A 22,152-nucleotide genomic window follows, 5' to 3' on the forward strand; every position below is an offset into this window, starting at 1 on the left:
TCCGATTGTTAGGTTGGCTTTTTATTTTTTGTTTAACATTGTGTTTTTATAATTATTGCAGCATAAATTTTACTGATTACGAAATCAACCATAAAGCTTCTTAGTAGACACTCATTTGCTGATTATGTCATTTCTTAATTATAGTTTACAAAAGCTATTGAACATAATTTTGCATTTAAAGTTTGTACATACCTTATCTTGATAACAGAAAATAGTGAATTTTCTATTTTTTCATGGTGGACAATCAAAGTTTCTAAGATTTGATTTGGAAATAAATGCATCATCATAAAATTTTGTAAAATTAAATACATATTATATTAACTACATACTAAGATAATTACTCCTGTCAATGGAGTTGCATATTAAGGATTAAATAAAATAGTATAGAAAACTGAATTTCACGCAGGTAACATTGAGACCAAGTTTGTTTGCCTCAGAAAGACTGATTTTAACACATTGTGGTAATTTAGCTAATGAACTTAACTCAACATTTAGTAGTTTTTGAGTGAAAAAGTTACAAATTCCATCCGCCTGAATTGACATAGGATAGGTTATGCATAATAAAATTTGCCAAGGCTACATTATTTCTATATCCATAAATAACATAACCAGTAAATATTTTTGTCACTGTATAGGAAAAAAAAGCAAATTCATATTTAAGTCAATCTATGTAGAGTAATATTTATGCAATAAACATGTTCCCTAATGACTGGAATTGAAAGAATTAGTCAACATAACAAAATAATGGAAAGAAAGGATAACTTTTAGTTTCATAACTTATGCTTAATTTGTTTCATGACATCTTAAGTTGGGTGTGCAAGTCCATTTTAAAATCAAATTAATAAATCACAAAAATACCATTAAAAGCCCACAAAATAAAGCATTTTGAAAAACACAATAGTTATTAATTTCAAATTCATTATGCTATGCTATAAAGAACCATGGTGTGAGGTCATAACTACATGACTTTTGTACATGGAGCATTTTGGAATTTAGGTTTGGGTTTGGGATTATTAGAATCTCTGATCTCCATTTTTCATACACATTAATTAGGTACATTGGTTGAGAATAATTATATGACCTTAGAACTGCTAGAATTTAATTGCTTTCTCTTCATGCTTTAATTTTAAATGGCAGGCATGGTGACAGATCCTGAAATTTTAAGTATTGATTATTATAACAAGGTACAGATAAAATAGGATAATTTGTAAACTTTTAGTTTATTAAGTTGGGTGAGTAAGTCCATTACAGTTTCAAAAATAAAAACAAAAATACCATAAAAAGCCCACACAATTGACATTTATAAATTGTGTGGGCTTTTTATGGTATTTCTATGGTATATACCTTAGAGAAAAAAATGCCTTGGGGACCATTTCGAAAAACAATACATACACTGGTCATCACAAAAATCGGCCCACCTACGTTTTACAGGAAAACTCGTTTCTACTGACACAATCATGGTGCCCCAACAATATTGGTGTTATTTGAAAGCCCAATAAATATCCTTAAAGAAAAACACATTTAATTTCCTAATAAACGATTAACATATACAATAAATGTGACTTGAAAAACTTGAAGAAAGACCTCACTTTGGGCTCACCTCTGGGATCAATTAGACCAATTTTTATGGTTATAAAACCAAATAATGATCTCACGTGTCCTCTTTAACAGATGGATAGCGATTAATCCCAACTTAACAGTTTTATAGCCATAAAAGTTGGCTCAAGCGTAACTACCTATTTTTTGAAGAAGTGACTCTGGATTCTTCTACAGACACATTTTTGGGGTAAAAACCTTTCCTTTAATGAAATGAAGTTTAGAACTAGGCTTTTAAATGGTAATATAGTATAGTAATATTGGTGGGAAGTGGGGATGCAACGTATGCATTTCAAACGTGAAAGTGCTTGTCGTGGGTGGGTCGATTTTTATGATGACCAGTGTGTTTATTTAGTTTATTTATTATAGTATAGCTGCTGAACAAATTCCTTAGGCGATGCATACAAAGTATAATCTGTGACATTTTTGTAAAAGTTTAATAGTGTGATTTTCAAAGATTGATATCTCGGGAAGTTTTTATGCTACAGAAGAAATTCTTTCACCATTGTTTCTATTATTGGGAGGTTAATTTTTAAAAATTTCATCATGCCTATTGCAGTTAGTCAAAAATAGTTTGTTTTTTATAGACTCAAAGAAGTAGCTGAGAGATGGAACAGATATGGCACTGGAGCCGGGTCTTCGGCACTGAGCTCATTGAGAGGAGTGCGTGCCGTGGCAGCCGGACCGGCCCATATCGCGTGTTTGCTTGAGGATGGCACCATATGCCGTGCTGCGTTCTCCATCATACCGGATAGATTGGATTTGAGCAAAGCCGATGCCAGCAAAAATGGAGGCAACGGCGGCGGTGGCGGCGGAGGCGGCGGCACTGGTGGGGGGAAGCAGGGCGGCAGCGGTGGTGGTGGCTGCGGCTCTAGGCAGCAGCCGCAGACTAGAGCTCGGATCATGAGGAGGAATTCAATCCGTGCTGCACCTAGTTCACAAGGTAACCTTATTAAATAATTAATTCAGTTATACACCACTAAATTTTAATCACCGAAAAAAAAAATTCTGGGTAATGAGTTATTGATACTGATCCCATTTGTGCAAAAAAAAGAGTAAAATAAAGTGACTCAAAATATCCTCCTAAAATTGGTAATTTATTGACACACGCGTCGCTAGCACTATTTAAGTACAATAATGTAACACTTATTAAAATTAAAAATGGTCTAAGTTAGCTAAGTATGTAATAATAACACTGGAAGCGTGGTCGAGGCGTGAGCGAGACAGACAGATCGATGCAACGTGCGAGCGCGTATGACTACTCTAGCGAGCAGCGGAGTGACCCAGCTGTGACGCGTAAAATACGGACTAACGAAAATTTAATAAAAAAATTAACTTCATGAAAACCATTTCTTTTTCTTTTGCTTTCAATATTCCACACGTTTCTACATAACCTGTTAAAATTTTTTCGGTGATAAAAATTTTGTGGTGTATTATAGGTGTGCCTGAGGTATGGGGGCGGCACGTGAGGGCTGGCATTCTTCTTATCGTGTCGATAACAAACCTACACAGTGTCAGCCCAAAACTCCGCTACAAGAGTGGCGTTGTGTGGTTGGCATTGATATTATTATGATGTGAGGCCGGGCATACAACTCTGAAGCCTTGCTGACGTTTGACATCAACAAAACGCCCCCCGTGCCGCTCCCATAGCTCAGGCGCTGACTGAGTTTTGTCTTAAACCTATAATTTGTCATGTAAACGTATTTTTCACATTTGTGTTATTACCTCGTATAGGCTCAACCAGCCGGGCGGCGGGTGTCATAATTGGGGCTTCAGGATCAGGACGAGTGGTATCGGTGCCAGCTCCGTTTGTTCCCGAAGATCTAGTTACACAAGCACAGGTTGTGCTACAAGGCAAAAGTAGAAGCCTTATTATCAGGGAATTACAGGTAACAATCGAGCGAGTTGCTTATTATATTGCATCCCACCATTTATAATTTTAATTAATGTTTCAGAGCTACTTATGATAGTTTTGACAAAAACTTGATTTGAATTTTTTGTACCTTTTCAACACAAGCATTTTTTTTCGTATCTAACATGATACATAGGCAGTCTTCTATAAAATGAAACATTCCCGTGTCTCCAGGCAAATTTTGATGAATTTTAAACCGAAATTCATAAATTTGTAAATTAATTCAAATGACACATATCTAGCACATCATGGCCCTGTAACAAAACATAAAATGGTGGTCGTAAATCTTTCTTATTATTCCTATGTAGTTACCATTTTCAATGTTGCTAATTGCTGTCAGGTTATAACTTCACAAATGTAATAATCTATCACCTGAATGATTAGCGTACGAATTTGGACGTGAACTTGGCGGTCAACAATCTGCTGTCGCGCGACGACGAGGAAGGCGAGGAGCCCGAAGGCGGCGAGGGCGGCGACGGCTACGTGCCCGAGGACCTCATCTCGCTGCTCGACGGAGGCTTCCACGCGGCGCAGCAGGACCACTCCGTCATCATCGACGCGGATGCCATGTTCTCCGACGACATCTTCGGGTACGCCGCCATCAGAAGGTATACCTGTCAAGCTGCGCTCCTCCGCCACACTCCTACCCGTAGACGAAGCAAACCCAATCTCTCGCACGCTGACGAGCTTACGCTGTTTCTTTTTTGTTCTGTGATTGGGTGTTTTCAGTTTGTAGTCGTAATAGATGTTCATCGTCGGGATGTAAAAAGACCGTATCAATACTGAATCAGGCCAGTTGATAAAGAAGTCCAAATCCAAATTAAAAATGTTGATGAGCTCCAGTGCCTCAATTAGATTGCGGCTGCGCATTTACTATGGATAAAACAATCCAATAGACTATTGACACCATTCCCCAATAATTCAAATTACAACTTTTTTAAAAAGACACTTCATTCTGGTCTTAAAAACTTAATTAATTTTAAATTATCTGTAAATTAAGATTTTTGGTTGCATTGTGATTGAAAAAAGTAGTTTGAGTGGATAAAATAGTGACGTCACTTGATTGTATTGCACAATCTATGGGACAGTCTCGTTTTGACAGTTTAAAAAGTACACACGTCACTAAATCGGTGGTGTCAACATGTTATTGCGCAGCCGCTGCGGTGTAGTTACGTGTTCTAGTTGCTTTGTCTAATGGAAGCGAGGAGCTCTAAGGTCTTTTTACACCCGATACGGCGGGGGACTGACTGTTTTTTTGTGATATAGCCGTAGCGGGGGCGGCGGCGGCGGCAGCAGCGGTCGCGGGGCCGCAAGTCGCGAAAGCAGCAGTTCCGCTCAGGAGCGGCCTTCGGAGTTCAGTCGCTGGCGCGAGAGGCAATACTTCGGCCCTCGCCGGTGGCTGGAGTCCGCTCTCCGTGACACCTCTTGGGATAAAGACGGCGGTAATTATTTTTGTTTTATTATAATCATATCTACTGCCTTTACATCATGAATGTATCATCACTAGTATGCCTAAGATGCGCGCCGCGATAAACTGTTATCACGCCATTATATCGATTTTTCACATACATTTTGACGTCGATAAAGTATATCACGGCCCGCATCCTAATTCCTAGCCCGGCAGATCATTTATTTAGTCTACCTATGTCTCTACTGCAGAATCCTCTCTTATTTACCCGAACCAAAAGAATAATTTACCACTCTTATTGGGGAGGAGGGACAGATATGTAAAGGATTAGAAAGTACAAGAGCCATGAGAAACCATGGAGTCCTTAGTATATTGAGCAATCATAGCATCAAACATTGTCTAGCTTCTTCAACAACTTTGTTTATTCTTTAGGTGAAAGCAAAAAGAAGGACTCTCTCATGGCAGCTTCGCCGTTGTGGGTGTCTGAAGAGCTGGAGTACTGGGATAGCAACATTCGCTTCACTCACATAGCGGCTACGTACAGCGAGCTGGTAGCCGTGTCCACTCAGGGACAGTTGCATCAGTGGCGTTGGGCTGACGCTCACCCGTACCAACGCAACGATGTAAGTCATTTGCTATGGTACAGACAACAGTATGTCTTGTGCCTGAGGTATGAGAGCGGGGAGGGGTGATTTTGACAAATTATGACGTGACAGAGCATACAAATCTGAAGTCTTGCTGACATTTGACGTCTCAAGAAACACCCTCCCGTGCGCCTCTCAGTTATGCGTTAGAGTTATAAAAACTGACATTAGTCATAGTAAAAAATTATAGTCTGATGGGGCTGTTGTCTCTATACGTTTATTTTTTCTGTTACGATATTATGCCTCTTTGCACGTTTGGGATATCAATATAATTTCATTTACAGGCGTCTGGGTCAAACCCGACATACCATCCCCGCGCTAACTGGCTGGGCTTGGCTGCCGGCGAGCGCATTATAAACATCAGCGCTGCCGGAATACGCGTTTCGGTACTCACTGACGCTGGCAGGGTTGCCACTTATCTTGACGAATCTATTGGTAAGTAAACAAATCTTTTATAACAAAACATGACAACGTCTTCATTATATTAATTATAAATATTAATAAATCCTTTCACTTGCAGCACATGCCCCAGGTGCCTCGCGCTTGGAGCACCCACTTCAGATATTCTCTGAGTTTGGATCAGACAAACCCATATCTCTGCATGTTTGCTCACTGTATACTGTCGCAAGATTGGATTCTGGTGCACTGTTTTGGTGGTAAGTGTTATGTACTTATTTTTCCTTTATTTTATTCACAACTGTTTTCAGTTTAAATAAATTATCAATAGTGGGACCACAAGTGATAATAATCTATCTATGTATCTATCTATACAGGGTGGAAACGATAAGTGATCTCACTCGATTATTTCTAAACTATACAAGATATCAATAAAGTAGTTACTGATCCTGAAAGTGCTTCATGAGCTCTATCAAACGGTATTAATAATAGGTTACAGAATAAACTGGATCTATCCGAAAATTCAATGTTTCCAGTTTCCATACATTTGGTAAAGTCACATTATTTTAAAAACTACACATGATATCGTAAAACTGATTACTAATTCTAAAAGTGCTTCACAAGCTCTATCCAATGGTATCAATAATAGGTTACAGAATAAACTGGATCTATCCAAAAATTAAATGTTTCCTTCTTCCATACATTTTGTACTACCGCATTCATGACACTCATCTCTTGACAATATTATAGCAAGTAAAGCCTAAAACCAATGTTTTCCATGAATAATTTAAAATAAGAATACAATTTACGAGTTTATTTTAAGAGTTTATTATTAAATAAAAAAATTACACTTCTAATATTGTGTGTCTGGCATACATTTAGTATGGAAGCTGGAAACATTGAATTTTCAGATAGATCCAGTTTATTCTGTAACCTATTATTGGTACCGTTTGAAAGAGCTCTTGAAGCACTTTCAGGATCAGTAACCAGTTTTTCAATATCTTGTATAGTTTAGAAATAATCGAGTGAGATCACTTAACGTTTCCACCCTGTATAAATAAAAATGAATTGCTGTTCGTTAGTCTGATTAAAACTCGAGAACGGCTGGGCCGATTGAGCTGATTTTGGTTTTAAAATGTTTGTCGTAGTCCAGGGTAGGTCTAAACGGTGAGCAAATAAAGAAAAATTGCGATGGCTTATTTATTGCCTTTAAGGCGGAACAGAGTTCGCCGGGTCAGCTAGTACACAATAAAGATTATAGATTATTCTTAATACTAAAATATTATTTTCTGTAGCTTTGAAAGCAATAAAAAGTGATGTCATAACTTGTCTTTGCCATACAAATTCATTTAGAGATCGTAAAAACTAAAAACTACATGAATTGATTGGTGGTGTCAACAAGTCTATTCAATAAGTAAATGAACACTGAACACGACAAACACTTGTCTTGTTTTCAGAGTAATCCATTAGCTCTGAAAATCGGTGCAAAACGGACTACCGTTTTGCACCCTCCCATCCTAAGCAAAGTACTAACTTTAATACAAAACTATCCTAAAATTTGGATTGATTTTGTGAGTACATTTGAAAATGTAACCAAGGTGTTTGGACATTTTTGACTTACTGTTGACCAATGTCTGCAGGGGTGTACTGCCTCTTACGATCTTGCGAAAGATGTCTACAGAAATAATTATTTCATGAGTATACTTTATCTCATGATTTTCCGAGGGATGTCTACATTAGCTATGCTCTCAGGGGTATACTGATGATTTTGTGAGAGATGACATTTTGACACATCTTTAATTTTTTTTCCAAAAGTGTAATGACTGACAATTTTGCGAGATATCTACTTAGGCAATGTTTGGGGTGTACTGCCTCTGTCATTTTTCGGGAGATGTCTACACAAAATATTATGTTTCCAGGGGTGTACTGCCTCTGACATTTTTCGATAGATGTCTACATGAGCGATATTTGCAGGGGTGTACTGCCGCTCGGGCAGCGGGCTCGGCTGTGGGAGAAGCACCGCGCGCGCTCCCGCAAGCAGCAGCGCGGGCACTCGTCGGCCGCGCCGCAGGACCTGCAGGCCGGCCAGAGCGTCACCATGAAGAACGCGCCCATGTACCAGCCCGGCGCCGTCGGTCAGTATACCTAGCCAACTAAGGCGAATATCCTATGCTGATGCAGGCTTGATGTCCTTCTAGCCTGATACCGGTCGCGTACGTCAGCTAAGCGGACGAAGTAAAAGGTGACTCATAAAACGTAAGTATACAACGTTTTATGAGTCACCTTTTACTATACAAACTAGCGGCCGCCCGCAACTTCGTACGCGTGGATACCGTTTTACCCCCTTAGGGATTAAATTTTGTAAAATCTCGTCTTAGTGTGCACCTACGTTCTAAAACGGTGGTTCTAAACCTTTAAGTCATGAGGGACCACTTTACCAAATTTCTGTCTTGTCAGGGACCACCTCATAATCGGTCAAAACCAGTTTGACTGCAAAAATCAGTTAAAAGTGGTTTTGACCAAGGTGTGCAAGTGCACTTCGTGGACCACTTGGAATGCTTCCAGGGACCAGCAGTGGTCCGCGGACCACCGGTTAAGAACCACTGTTCTAAAAGGAACCCCTATGCAAAATTTAAGACTCCTGGCACTTGTAGTTTCTGAGATTTCGTGATGAGTGAGTGAGTCAGTGAGTCAATCAATGACATCGGTCGCGTACGTCAGCTGAGCAGACGAATGTACGCCTCTACGTTTTATGAGTCACCATAAAATACATTGATTAGTCAGTCACTATAGTCTTTTTCACGTAAGATGATCCGTATGACACTTCAAGGTTATCCATATTACGCATACTACATATGCAGAATATTTTTGAAAAAATATTTGTATTTTATTAGCAATATAATAAAAAAAAGTTAACTACTTGTCTTGAAATATATAGTAAAATCTGAGTCTATTGATTATATTTTAATTAAATACAATGTAAAAATATTTTTTATTTAATGTACGCAATGTGTGAAACGGAATAGATTTAGTGCTGGGGTATTTCTTGTATAATAAAATCGATTATTTCCGCGGTTCATTAATCTATTGCAGTGAATACTTAGTTATTAAAAACATCACAAAAATAAACTATATTTTTCGATTATTGACTTTAATAAACGCATTGAAAATAAATTAATAGTTTTTAATTTAAAGAAACAGAACCAGTACTTTTTAGGAATCGTTTTTTTGAACACGAACCATGAAATTTGAATATTATCAATAAAAAATTGTTACAATAATATTTGCAATAAAAAAACTATTATTGTAACAAATAATATTTGTTACAATAATAGTTTTTTTTTGTTAAATAACACCTATACAAAATATTTCTCTAAAAGTAGGTTTTACTAACTCTTCGAAAAAAATCGATAGATAAATCGCTATGGTTTAGTTATGTGACATCTCTAAATCTTTCAAACTCGAAACGTCATACGGATCATCTTAGGTGAAAAAGACTATAAGTCACGGTCCCAGACAAAGTCAATGTATCAGCCAACTGAATTATTTACATCCCGTCTTTTACTAAATGCTCGCAGATGAACATGAGTTGTGCGGTGACTTGTTCTTTCACCCAACATGATAGATGTCAATGTTTTCGCGGAGTCATGGGTCTGCATGGGTGTCAGTTAAGGCTCTAAATTATCATTTGTTAGTAACTTTATCTATCTCATTGTCTTGATCTCATTGAAGTTATGAAAACATTAATTTGTATTTCATGATAAATATGTTTTTAGGTTTTAACATGTCCACCGGAGTGCCGAAAGTGGGCGTCCTGCAGAATGCTGCATGGAATCTATCTGACATGTGCCGCTTCAAGCTGCTGCCTCCGCCGCAGCCGGAGCGCTCCGTCTCTGAAAAGGACAAGAGAGATCTCCAGGTAATATACATTTCGATTTTTTAACTTCATCATTCTTCTTTTTTTACATAATAATGACGTGCCTTACAACAAGTAAATTGTGTTGCGGACGCCTATGTTCTGTAAACACGGGAAGTATCCAGGAACTACAGCTTGGCTTTACATCGTCAGCATGAATTAGCGTCTTGTCATTATGCGTAGACTCGAGTAAAACCTTTATATCAGAATGCTGCCTATTTGTCCTATTTTCCTATTTGTCATGTTCATCAATGACCTGACTGACAGACTATCCTCTCATGCCCTCTTGTATGCCGATGATCTCAAGATTTTCACGAGTGTTGATAGGGAGAGTAATGCTCTGGTGCTGCAGAACGATCTAAAGGTTATCGATGATTGGTGCTCGTCCAATAAAATGTCCCTCAACGTAGATAAGTGTTGTGTTATCACTTTTACAAAAAAGAAAAATAGATTTGTACACTCTTACTACATACGCGATCAATTAATATCCAGAAGGGACACCGTCAGAGACCTAGGTGTTTTGTTCGACGAGCAGCTAACATTCCGTCCACATTACGACCAAATTGTTAAAAAAAGTAATCGTGCCTTAGGATTTATAATAAGAACTACTAAAGATTTTAGGAAACCTCGCAGTGTGCTATATCTGTTTAATAGTTTAGTCAGAAGCATTCTAGAATACTGCAGCCCGGTGTGGTCTCCATATTATAACGTCCATATTGAAAACATAGAAAGAGTCCAACGTAGATGCTTAAGATACATATCACGCAAGAATCACTACGGTCGTTCACTAAAAGACTATAGTGAAAGGTTAACGGAGTTTGACGTAATTCCTCTAAGTACCCGCCGCAGAAGATACGACCTACTTTATCTGCATAAAATCTTGCACTCCCGGATAGATGCTCCAGATCTTCTCTCCTCACTCAGTATTAATGCCAGACATAGATCCCGTGGGTCGAAGTCTAACATCTTCGCAATACAGGCATACAAAAACAATACTTCTTACTACAACCCTCTAGTCAGGATGTGTCGCGCATATAATGAGTTGGCTCGTGCAGGCAAGGACATAGATGTATTTAATAGTAAATTTCCTAAGTATAAAAAGGCTATATCCGACTTGCTCAAAAATGACGAAACGACAGCGTCTCCCGGTGGGAACGGTGGGTAATGTCTTCTGGGTAATCTTTTGCTTCCGTCGTAATCACCGCAATTAGTATAAAATATCTAATAAAATTTCATAATATTGTGTTGTAACTGTTAGAGTTAAGTTAGAACTGTATTTATTTTTAGATAGTACTTGTAATTTAATTTAATTTATCATGCTGTGTATACTAATTTTGGCTTACGGTCCAGTATGTAATTAACACTTTTTCTTTACGATGAAGCCCAGACTGTAAACTGTTTGTATACCTATTACAAATAAATAAATAAATATCACCTCCAGAACCAGTCGCCGCTGACCGTCTCGTCAGTGAAGGCATCCTCGTCGGGAAGCAGTAAGGACGCAGGCAAGGACAGCAATAAGGACATGGCCGATCGCCTCGACATGCCGCCGCCGCCCAGCCCTGCTTCATCCACCTGCAGCGATACTAGCACCTCGCACAGTGAGTATCTATATAGTAATACTAGCGGCCGCCCGCGACTTCGTACGCGTGAATCCCGTTTTTCCCGCTAATTCCCGTTCCCGTGGGAATTCCGGAAATTCCTTTCTTAGTGCACCTCTACGGTACCTAAGCTACGTCCCTTCCAAATTTCAAGTGCAGTAGAATCCCGATTATCCGGATCAATTAAAACCAGGGGTGGTCCGGATAATCGAAAATCCGGATAATCGATTTCAAAGTAAAATCAAACAATAATTAACTTTTTACAACAGAAAGGGTTTTCAATACCATCATTTTAGAGTCTAAAAATCTAAATTTTAGACCATTGGACATCCATTTCTTTTAACAATGAACCAAAAAGACGTCCGTACCATGTTACGTTGGCGGCGCCTTCGGTTTTTATGGGTCCAGATCCTGAATCGGTAATTAGAAAACCATGAAGAATGAGTCCGGATAATCGGATATCCGGATAATCGAAGTCCGGATAATCGAGATTCTACTGTGCCTACGTTTAGCCGTTTAGGCTGTGCGTTGATCTGTCAGTCAGTCAGTCAGTTTCTCCTTTTATATATTTAGATGTAGCTGTAGGCCTAGGATGCGCGCCGCGATAAGTTTTTATCGCGCCATTTCTTCGATTTTATGCGATAAGATTATACATTGCTCGTCTAAAATCATCGATAAGATTTTATCACGGCGCGCATCTTAGCCCGGCTGAAGAGTTTGTTTTGTTTAACGGGCTAATCTCAGGACCTATTAATTAGATGTGAAAAAATACTTTTGTGTTGGATAGCCCATTTATCAAGGAAAAAGTAGCAGCGCGATTGCAGCGAATGCCTGCCTTCACATTGTAAAATCGCCGCTGCCGCGATGTCATATAGTATGAAATTGAGAGACCTGCGACTAAAGAGCGCTGCTAAAATTGCCGAAATGCGAAAGCGCTCTAAGGCTATTAACCATCCTTACTTATTTATTTCTTTTTTTTTTCATAGAACGTGCCAAGCGTGTGACCGTTCGCGGCGAAGAGGGCTCTTCAAACGACGGATCGAAGCGCGACGAAGAGGAATGGCCTCTCAAAGAGGTCGTGTTCCTTGAGGACGTCAAGAGCGTGCCCCTCGGACGTGTGTTGAAAGTTGACGGAGCGTACGCTGCTGTTCGCTTCCCGACAGTGGGCAAAGACGGCAAGGAGGTCGTGCCGTCGACTCCTGATGACTGGACTGCATTGTTGCAAGACTGCAGGCTTGTGCGCAAAGATGACTTGGTGGCGGTGAAATGGGGCGCAGGCGGCGCGGCCGGCCCGAGAGGCCCAGATTGCCTTCAGCGCTCGCCTAGGAAGATCGCGTTGCCGCCTGAAGTGCAAGTGATCACTATTGCTGTGAGTATATCTTACGTTTCTCTTTACACTGTCTCAATCTTACTCAAGTATGTATTATGTCCCTAGACAAAGTTCGAACATCAGTAGAATATGATCTCTGAAAGGTCTTCTAAAACAAAATGAGATACATAATTATCAAGCTTAGTCCTTTCTTGAGTATCTATAACTACCGGCGCTAGAAGACCTTTTTTTGATACCCATAGTGTTCCAGTATTAAACAAATGGTCCTTCGAGCCGGATCTCTGATAATGTCCGTAGACCAAATTGTTTTTGTAATTAATAATAACATAAATGTTTCTATTTTCTAGGTTGACAGTCGCGGTGTTCACGCCGTAGTGCGTCGCCCAGGAGGGGCGCTAGCTTACGCTGTATATGCGGTGGGAACCACCCGCGCTCTGACTGATAGCACCTTCCCCACCGATCACAATGCTCTCCTCGGGTACTCTAATGGGCAAGCGATACAACTGGCGACTGCTGCTGAGGTAAGGCTAAATAATTTTAAAGTGCATCGTTTAGAAAAAATACTTGTATCGAACTAACGAATTTGTGTTATCGAATCATTGATGGCTATGTTGTGAAGTAGACACAACATGAAAAACAGGATGACAAACAACAAATAGCCATAAATGAATATCAAATAGCTGAGTAAAAAGGTGTAGGCCATGTACTTTGCTGTGTGTGCGATATTTGTGTGCACTGGCCCATGCCGCATTAACCATTCAATCCAGCAACACTATTACTAAACGTGATAGAAAAAGAAAGATTTAGATTACGACCTACTCCCAGAGCTAACTGAAACACTTTTTTTTTCCTACAGGGTAGCGAGCCAGTAGTCATTATGCTGGACGGCAACAGCGCCCTATACCCAGTGGCGCGCGACTGCGTGGGCATGGTCCGCGAGCCGCCGCCATTGAATCTACCACCTGCGCGCGCTCTCACTGCGCACGCGTTGCCGCTGCATCCACATTCGGCTGCCCATGCGCATCACGCTGCGCTCAAGTCACAGGTAAATAGCTAGCTGTGACAGTAATAGAGACAGCACCTTGTATCAGTAGCATATTACTTTGGGCGTGATACGAGACCCTCAAAGTCAACCTTCTGCGCACGCGCATCACGGTGCCCTCAAGTCACAGGTAAATAACAAGCTGTGAAAGTAATAGGATAGTCCATTGTCATGTTGGACGGCAACAACGCCAAGAACGCCCTATACCCAGTGGCGCGCGACTGCGATGGAATGGTCCGTGAGCCTCCGCCATTGAACTTACCACCTGCGCGCGCTCTCACCGCGCACGCGTTGCCGCTGCATCCACATTCGGCTGCCCACGCGCACCATGCTGCGCTCAAGTCTCAGGTAAATAGCAAGCTCTGACGGTTATAGAGACAGCATCTTGTATCAGTAGAATAGATGACCTTCACTAGTTAGATTTTACTGTCGGTTAAGCTGTAGAACATGGAGTGGCAGCGGGTAGAAATAGTGGCCAATCGCCCCTATCCATTTTGTACATAAATACATCAATGCAAATACTTCGGCCATGACATTTTGTAGCTTAAATCCTTGTCCTTCGACGAAATGATCGTAAGAATTTAAACTATACTTGAGATATTTAAAGTGTAACTTTTCCTTTTTAATTCGCAGGTGGCCCTTATAATCATCGTGCCGGAACCGCAGCTGATGATGCCACGAGTACTACGTTGCGATCTTGACGGCGTCCGTCAACTATTACACCAGTTGGAAACGGATGCAAACAGTGAGTTTGACTACTTGCGTCTTGCTTGCATGACTTTGAACTTGTATTTCTGTAAAAATGCAGTTCTCTATAACTTTTTTATTTGTTTTAGAGCAACAAATCCTTTCGATACTGCAAGAGCGCTGCGACGGCAATAGAAACATCTTGCATGCGTGCGTTCACATGTGCGCCCCTACGTCCAACAAGGAGCCCGATATAGGTTTGTTTCATAAATTATTATTATGCATAGGTATAATAAATAATGTGCCATTATTTATTCTTATTATTTATTTATAATTATTCTTAGCAGAAAATCCTTCTATGCCCAATTTGGCTGGAAGCACGGGTGGTAGCGCCAACGCCGAAGAAGCTGTACCCGCTCTGTCATGGCCGCCGGAGACTTTCGAAACCTCTGGCGATGAAGACAGCCTGATGGGACTCACTAACAATGGGTGAGTAAGCATAGAAAAGTGTGTATTTCTTATTTATGACGTGTACTAAATGTGCTAGTGATGTGTACTACATCTGAACTGTTTTGCTTTGGTAAGTATACTTTTCATTCAAAACTTACAGATAATGACGGCAAATGTGATTAAAAACTTGGCCAAAATATTTCCGTTATTGGCGTAATGTTGTTGTTGATGAAATATTTAAATAAAAAAAAAACTTATCGTTTATGTTTTCTTGATAGCAGATTTCTTGCCTTTATAACAATGTAACGTTTACGTTGGAAGTTGAATAGATGATACGTTTGCAGGAAAATGTCTAGCGGGGGCAACTCAGGTGGGGCCTCCGTAAGCGCGGACCCGGCCGAGCGACGCGGTAACGCGCTTACAGCTCTGCGTGCGCTGTGCGAAAGCGCTGCGCTGCAGCCGCATCTGATGCAGCTACTTACTGCCAAGTAAGTATTCACAGTTTTAGAAGCCTCACTAGATTTTCTCGGATAAAAGTTCTGGCTGGATTAGGGTTTCTGCTCGAGCTTTCTCGAACTCGAGAAAACTCGAGAAATTTGGCTCATTCGAGACGAGAAAAAAATTACCGGAACTCGAGAATTCTCGAGTTTCAATTTTGAAGATTTAATATATTTGAAAGCCTATTTTCTTAGACAAAAGTAAGGTTTTAATAGGTTAACGTTGCTTTTAGACTGGCCTAGTCTTTCCTTTTTTTAACTAATTTGATTTGCAAGTAATGATCTCAATCGAAACTAAGTAATAATGTTCACCTACGAGTATGCTATTTATAATGTATGTTCAACTCTGACTGATTTAAAGACTGAAAAATTTCTTAACTGTCTGATAATTTAGGTACTCGTGCCTCCTCGTAAAGTTTGTTCAAGTCGTTATCTTCAAGAAATTTAAAAATTTATAAAAAAGTGTTTTTTTTTTGTTTATAAAAAAAACTATTTATCGTAATTTTGCTATTTGGACTTGTGTTCTTTGGAAAACTAGTGATTCAATTGTAGCTCCAGATTTTTATTGTTATTTATCATTAAAGTACACGCGACCTTATGACTTTTGTTCCTTTAGTTAATAACTAAGTTATGATTATTAGTTAATTTTAATTATGAAAGAAGATTTTATTTTTTGTTTCTTTCCTTACCAAAATAAGTAGTACTAAATTCTAATATTGATTGTTGTGCAATAAAAGTAGGTATATTAGATTAAAAAACCTGTGTTTTTATTATGTTTCAACCGATTTTAACAGTTTTATTTAAAAGACTCGAGACCCGAGAAAACTCGAGACTTTGGCCTCGAGAATTCCCGAAACTCGAGAAAAAAAATAGGTCGAGAAATCAGAAACCCTAGGCTGGATATTATTATGTGTTCATGTCTGATTTATTGTCAATCTTCTGGTCACTATTTATTAAGCAAATAAATTCTTATTCTATTGTTTTTACAGGGATGGTATGGGTCAAACGCCCCTAATGGCGGCCGTAGCCGAACGTGCATACCGTGCTGCCCTAGTTTTGCTTGACGCGATTCGCGCATGCACCGATGCTGACGAGACGCAGCGCTCGGCGGCCATATTCCCACCGAATGCTCACCCCGATCATTCGCCGCTGCTCGTGCTGTGCTGCAATGATACCTGCAGCTTCACCTGGACTGGGCAGGAGCATATCAACCAAGTGAGTAGGAACTGCTAAAAGCAATTTATTTCATGAAAAATTCACATTTATTTTATTGAGGTCTTTCTAATTTGGTTTGTGTAATAATTTGAAATCTTTTACTCCAGGACATTTTCGAATGCAAGACATGTGGACTCACTGGATCTTTGTGCTGCTGCACTGAATGTGCCAAGGTATGTTTAAAAATTTAAAATATATTCTATTGATGTCTTGTAGATTCACTTGTTAATATTACGTTCATTTTGTCCTCTAGGTGTGCCACAAAGGACATGACTGCAAACAAAAGCAGACGTCGCCCACCGCTTACTGCGACTGCTGGGAGAAATGCCGCTGCAAAGCACTCGTCGGCGGCAACTGGGCTGCTCGCTGCGACTTGCTGGCCCGTCTGGCTAGAGACACACAGCTCGCTACACACTTCAACTCTAGGTTAGTGTATTAAAATAACTTATTTTAGAAATATGTAATGGAGACTGTAATCCGCCCGTGTGGCATCAAGATTACTTGTGTAACATTGATCGATCGGTTCCAATTCAACTGTCTATCTTATGACCCTCCTAAAAATATAACCTGTTCTAGTTCGCATCAAATATGACCATAAGAGCGGTTTCGCGTCTGATCCGAATCCTTGACAATACGGTCCGGAGTAGTACTATTTGTTGTATGGTACTTTACGCGATACAGAAATTGAATCTAGTATCCGATATCTGTAATAGTTTTCTAAAGCCCGGTCGCCGAGCACGTAGAATTTCTTCCAATGACCCCAAGTTACCCATCCTTATCGCTCGCGCGTAATTATAATTTTGTCGCGACTGTGCGACGTGCTGCCGCAGTGAGTGTGCGAGCGCGACAGCAATATAATTAATTACGCGCGAGCGATAAGGATGGATAGCTTGGGGTCATTAGACGAAATTCGACGTGCTCGGCGACCGGACATTAGATACGTATTTTCATAAGATGCAGTGTAAATCCGCTCGTTTACGTGAGGGCTGTATTTTTTTTATCAAAATCCAGAATATATACGTTAATTTATTGTATTTTATCTTCCAGGGGAGAATCGATCCTCCTATTCCTTGTGCAAACCGTCGGGCGTCAAGCTGTAGAACAGCGCCAGTTCCGCGCAGGCGGTGGGCGCGGCCGCGGCCCGCGCAAGCAGCCCGGCTCCGACGCCGAGGTCGATGCCCCCGACCACGACCTGGAACCACCTAGATTCGCTCGCAGAGCCCTCTTGCATTTACTCGGTAAGTTTGTTGTATTTTAATACTGGCGGTAAGCATTTGGGAAACTATCCACTTTGTTTATTAGTTGTTGTTGTGAACCTTGGATAATAGGGTTATCTTTGTAGCAACAAATATTGTGCACGATTTATTTCGTGTAACACTAGAGTGCGAGTCTAACATAAATGCGTCAAGAGACTTGCAGCGAGCATATATTTTTATCGCAACGGGAGCCTCATTAGTTCGAGAAGTCAATTGACTGCTCATTTATTGATTTCAAAGTTAGTAACAATCGAATTTAGCAACATTTAGGAATCTAGGCAAATGAAAATGGTAGATTATACAAGTTATTGTTTTCGTAGGTGACTGGCCAGCAGTAGAAGCCGCAGTGATGTGTGGCGCAGCCGTTAGCGGCGAAACTGACAGTCGGCCCGCTAGCCCGGTTCCCAACCAATCTGGAACCACTCTACTTGACAAGTTCACCCACGCGCTCATCGTGAAGTGCACTAACGAGGTTTGTTTCCATTTATAAATATCCGTATAATTTTTTTGCCTTTGTCAATATCATAGCATTTGATGGAACTTCTTGTCATATTTCATCGTATTTGTCGTTTTAGATGTTAGACACCCTGCTGCATACATTGATTCGTGAGCAACAAAACGAGACCATACCCGGCCGTGCCGAGCGTGCTCGCGAAGTAGCGCGTCGATTCGTACGTTCAGTCGCGCGTATATTCGTCATATTCAGCGTTGAAATGGCGCCGGGAGCCGCAAAGAAGAAGGGGTAAGTTCTTACTGCACCATCCTTTTATTAGATAAATAAATATGTATTTGATTTAATTTGATAGGCTTTTGGTTGGCCTTTTTGTTAATATTTGGCATTTCTTTCAGACCTCTCTCCATCACATCGTCCCTAGTCCGTTGCCGCCGTGTATTCGCTGCTCTAGTAGCGTTAGCAGTTGAAGAGTTAGTTGAAGCTGCAGATTCGCTCCTAGCTCCCGTGCGTTTGGGAGTTGTGCGCCCGACGGCGCCTTTCCCACTCGCTAACACTTACGTGGAACTAGTGAATGGCAGTGAGGATCTATTTGGCGTTGAGCCATTGTCTACGGGGCATTCCCGACACAGTCACACTCGCAGGTCAGTCTCTATTTAAAAAATCTTCGTGTGAATTGGACGAGTATATTATTGAGAGCCAATCTAAAATGATATTTATTCCTTTTGTAATAGGGAATCAAGCGCAGCTGGTGGTCGCGGCGCTGCCGCTGGCGGTACCTCCATGGGTAGTTCGACACTGGTGCCGGACCGCTCGTCCACGCCCGTAGCGACGGAGTACGCTGATGACGTAGCGGGCGAAGCCTTGGGCGGTGACGATGACGCGTCCGAAACTGATGAGCCGAACGCGCCCGCTCCTGTGCCCGCGGCCGATGCTCAGCATCATGATGACCCTATGGGCGACAGGTAGGAAATAATTCAAAAAATATCAAACCCACTAAAAATAATGGAGAGGTCTTGCTAATGAGGGTTTTCGCGAATGAAAAATCCGCCAGATGGCAATACGTAGACGCGAGGTCCAAATACTGCATGATTAGTTATTTTTGACATGACATTGACAGATATGTCAAAATCCACCAATCACGCAGCAGTCAGACCCCACATCCACGTCCCGCCATCTAGCGGATCTTTCATTCGCGAAAACCCTCATTATGTGTGCTATAGCAAAATTGATGGTATGACGATACTTGGTAACTGAAGAGAGCTTTCACATGTTCATTGACTTTTTTTACTTTTCTTTTCCGAAATCACGAATATCTAGCAACATCAGCTTCTTCTTACTTATTATTTAAATTTTTATAGAGGGCAAGAACAACACGTAGTGGTTGAGAACGGCACTGAGCGCGCCGAAGGTGGTGAGAGCGAGAGTGAGTTGGACTTGCTGGCTGAAGTGGAGACTGAATCCGACTCCGACGATCAAGACAACGCCGAGTCTGCCCAGCGAAGCGTGCAGACTGGCGCTACGCAAGGATCTGACGCTGGTATGTTCTATTCATTTATTGAATTTATTACTGTTCTTATTTTAAAACTAGTATTTCAATTAATGTCGAGATCAATGTTCTTTGTTCCAAAGTTATTAAATCATGCAACTACTTTCAAAAGCCATGATAGTCAAACGGTGAAGTGGTCGGACTGGCCGACTCGACTTTTAAGGAACGCGGGTTCGAACCCCGCCGCCTGACTATTGTGGTGAGCCCACTCGTAACAGAAAAATATTTATCTTAGTACGAGGGGCTAATGGTACAAGTGATTTATGCAATACAAATATAGTTTTGCAGCTTTAGTTTGTAACGTATTGCTTATCCGAACCTACTGTAATCCTTGACACACAAACGTGTAATTAGCGCTGTTCAGTGTAGTAGTTCACTGAAGTAGGCTAATGAGTGGCCGTGGGCCAGTGGCTTTATTGTCGCAATTATCCCGTGCACCGCGACAGGCATAGCCTCGCTGCTGCTGTACCCAGACGAAGAGAGCGGCGACTCCACGCAGCCCGAGGACGAAGACTCCGAGGCGGGAGAGACCGATGAGCAGGACGGCGAGACCGAGCCGCCTCTACATGACGGCGAGCCGCTGGAGCGCCGCACCGCGCCGCCATCGCGCCCTAACCTCGCGCCGCATTCGATGCAATGGGCTATTCGGTGAGTTTAAAAATATTTTTTTTTATTTATTTATGCCAGTAGTGCTGAAACATTGCAGTCTATTTTGAAAGGCTGGAGGAAGAACGATAGTAAATGACTGTACATATTGGATTTTAGTTAACGAAATTGGATTGTTATTTTGTGTAATGCAAGGGTTAATGCATCATTGTCATCTGCATAGCGGATTTTGACATTGTAATTTTTCAATGCATGTAAACAAAACAATCACAGAGCGAAGTCTTTTTTCTTCATCTGCCTCTGCATGATTTCATTTTCTGATTAATTTTCAAATTACTGCGAATTTACTTTTATTTTTTGTCCATATTTTTTCATAATCGGAAATATTGTGCCGTGGGGATGGCCGTAGAGAATACCATTCCCCACCACCAACAGGAGGCGTGTCGTAAGATGCGACTAAATCCTGTAGTACGAGATTGGCAGCAGCGTCTGCGTGCGAAACCTTATAAAAAATTGCGCTTGCCAACCCGCCTGGCAAGAGTGGCGAGTATTGGCAACTCTTTGATGAGGTCTATGTTCAGCAGTGGACGCCCTGTGGCTGAAGTGATGAAAAATGATGGAAATATTTACTGTTTCATTTGGTCTTACGGTCTAACGATAGCAAACTTGCTTTATTAGCGAATGCATTTTAAATCTTGTCTATCATGCGACCAGCATAAACACGATAACCTAGCTTATCTTTTTGCGCAGTTCTCATATGATTATCAATTTGCCAGGTCCCGCGAGACGAACCGCGGTACTAGTGGCACTACCGGAGGCGTTCGCCTGTCCGGAGGCTCCTCGCTGGTGTTCATCGACCCGGCGTCGCTGCGGCGCTCCACCGCCGCGGCCGCCGCGGGCGCTCACGACCCTCATTCCACCTCCACCACTGCTTCGTGTTTGGCGCGGGCCTTCGGTTAGTATGATGACGTCACAAAGTTTACTTGACATAAGTCGGCACGTGTCTCAGAAGGTTAAAAAATACTTGAGGGTGCACAAAATTTTACACAGAAACCTCATTTCTTCGAACATGTATGTAGGAATTGAAATGCGGTTCTAATTCCCACGTATTTATTTGCCCAAGGTAGAAAATAATAAAAATAGTAATTCAAAACAATCGTCGTTCGTCTACACGTCGTCGTACGTCACACACACACTCTTCCTTCTCTTTCACACATCCTTACGTTCCGTTTCGCACTCATATCCTACATGTATGAAGTTAGCTATCGATTCTGTTATGCCAAAAGCTGTGTGTTACTGAGCATACAGAGTACAGACTTGATTTTCTTCAGTTTATTAGAGCATATTACTTCCCTTTTGCCGTCTTCCAAAGGCATAGTTATTTACTCTTGTTCCCTTTTGTAGGTATTGTCATCCGTCAAATTGCCGACCTACTCTGGGAGTATGAGCGCGTGACCCTTCCGCTGCCACGCATGGTGCCACTGGCGTACCGCGAGGCTCTTCGCCTGCAGTGTTATTTGGAAAGGCAACTCAAGAACACCTGGGACTGGCTAGTCACTGTAATGGACGCTACTGAAGCTCAGCTAAGGTGAGAAT

The 22,152-nt window shown here is 41.2% G+C and overlaps 1 protein-coding gene across 1 annotated transcript in view; it reads left to right on the forward strand.

Annotated features, from left to right (window-relative positions):
• The window catches only part of LOC135078648 (E3 ubiquitin-protein ligase hyd), a 46,627-nt gene that overhangs the window by 1,399 nt on the left and 23,076 nt on the right, over positions 1-22,152 (forward strand). Inside the window, exons 2-30 of the mRNA XM_063973179.1 lie at positions 2,184-2,539; positions 3,331-3,485; positions 3,893-4,116; positions 4,775-4,950; positions 5,349-5,539; positions 5,845-5,995; positions 6,081-6,216; positions 7,931-8,091; positions 9,733-9,875; positions 11,314-11,473; positions 12,460-12,842; positions 13,151-13,324; positions 13,660-13,848; positions 14,479-14,590; positions 14,682-14,789; positions 14,877-15,021; positions 15,327-15,470; positions 16,469-16,694; positions 16,802-16,867; positions 16,948-17,120; positions 17,742-17,932; positions 18,271-18,422; positions 18,526-18,692; positions 18,800-19,045; positions 19,136-19,366; positions 19,763-19,941; positions 20,397-20,598; positions 21,333-21,511; positions 21,961-22,144. Of these exons, the coding sequence (XP_063829249.1) occupies positions 2,184-2,539; positions 3,331-3,485; positions 3,893-4,116; positions 4,775-4,950; positions 5,349-5,539; positions 5,845-5,995; positions 6,081-6,216; positions 7,931-8,091; positions 9,733-9,875; positions 11,314-11,473; positions 12,460-12,842; positions 13,151-13,324; positions 13,660-13,848; positions 14,479-14,590; positions 14,682-14,789; positions 14,877-15,021; positions 15,327-15,470; positions 16,469-16,694; positions 16,802-16,867; positions 16,948-17,120; positions 17,742-17,932; positions 18,271-18,422; positions 18,526-18,692; positions 18,800-19,045; positions 19,136-19,366; positions 19,763-19,941; positions 20,397-20,598; positions 21,333-21,511; positions 21,961-22,144 (5,304 nt within the window). The remainder of the gene's footprint in view (positions 1-2,183; positions 2,540-3,330; positions 3,486-3,892; positions 4,117-4,774; positions 4,951-5,348; positions 5,540-5,844; positions 5,996-6,080; positions 6,217-7,930; positions 8,092-9,732; positions 9,876-11,313; positions 11,474-12,459; positions 12,843-13,150; positions 13,325-13,659; positions 13,849-14,478; positions 14,591-14,681; positions 14,790-14,876; positions 15,022-15,326; positions 15,471-16,468; positions 16,695-16,801; positions 16,868-16,947; positions 17,121-17,741; positions 17,933-18,270; positions 18,423-18,525; positions 18,693-18,799; positions 19,046-19,135; positions 19,367-19,762; positions 19,942-20,396; positions 20,599-21,332; positions 21,512-21,960; positions 22,145-22,152) is intronic.

This window comes from Ostrinia nubilalis, chromosome 2, assembly GCF_963855985.1.
Source record: "Ostrinia nubilalis chromosome 2, ilOstNubi1.1, whole genome shotgun sequence".
NCBI classification, from domain to species: Eukaryota; Metazoa; Arthropoda; class Insecta; order Lepidoptera; family Crambidae; genus Ostrinia; species Ostrinia nubilalis.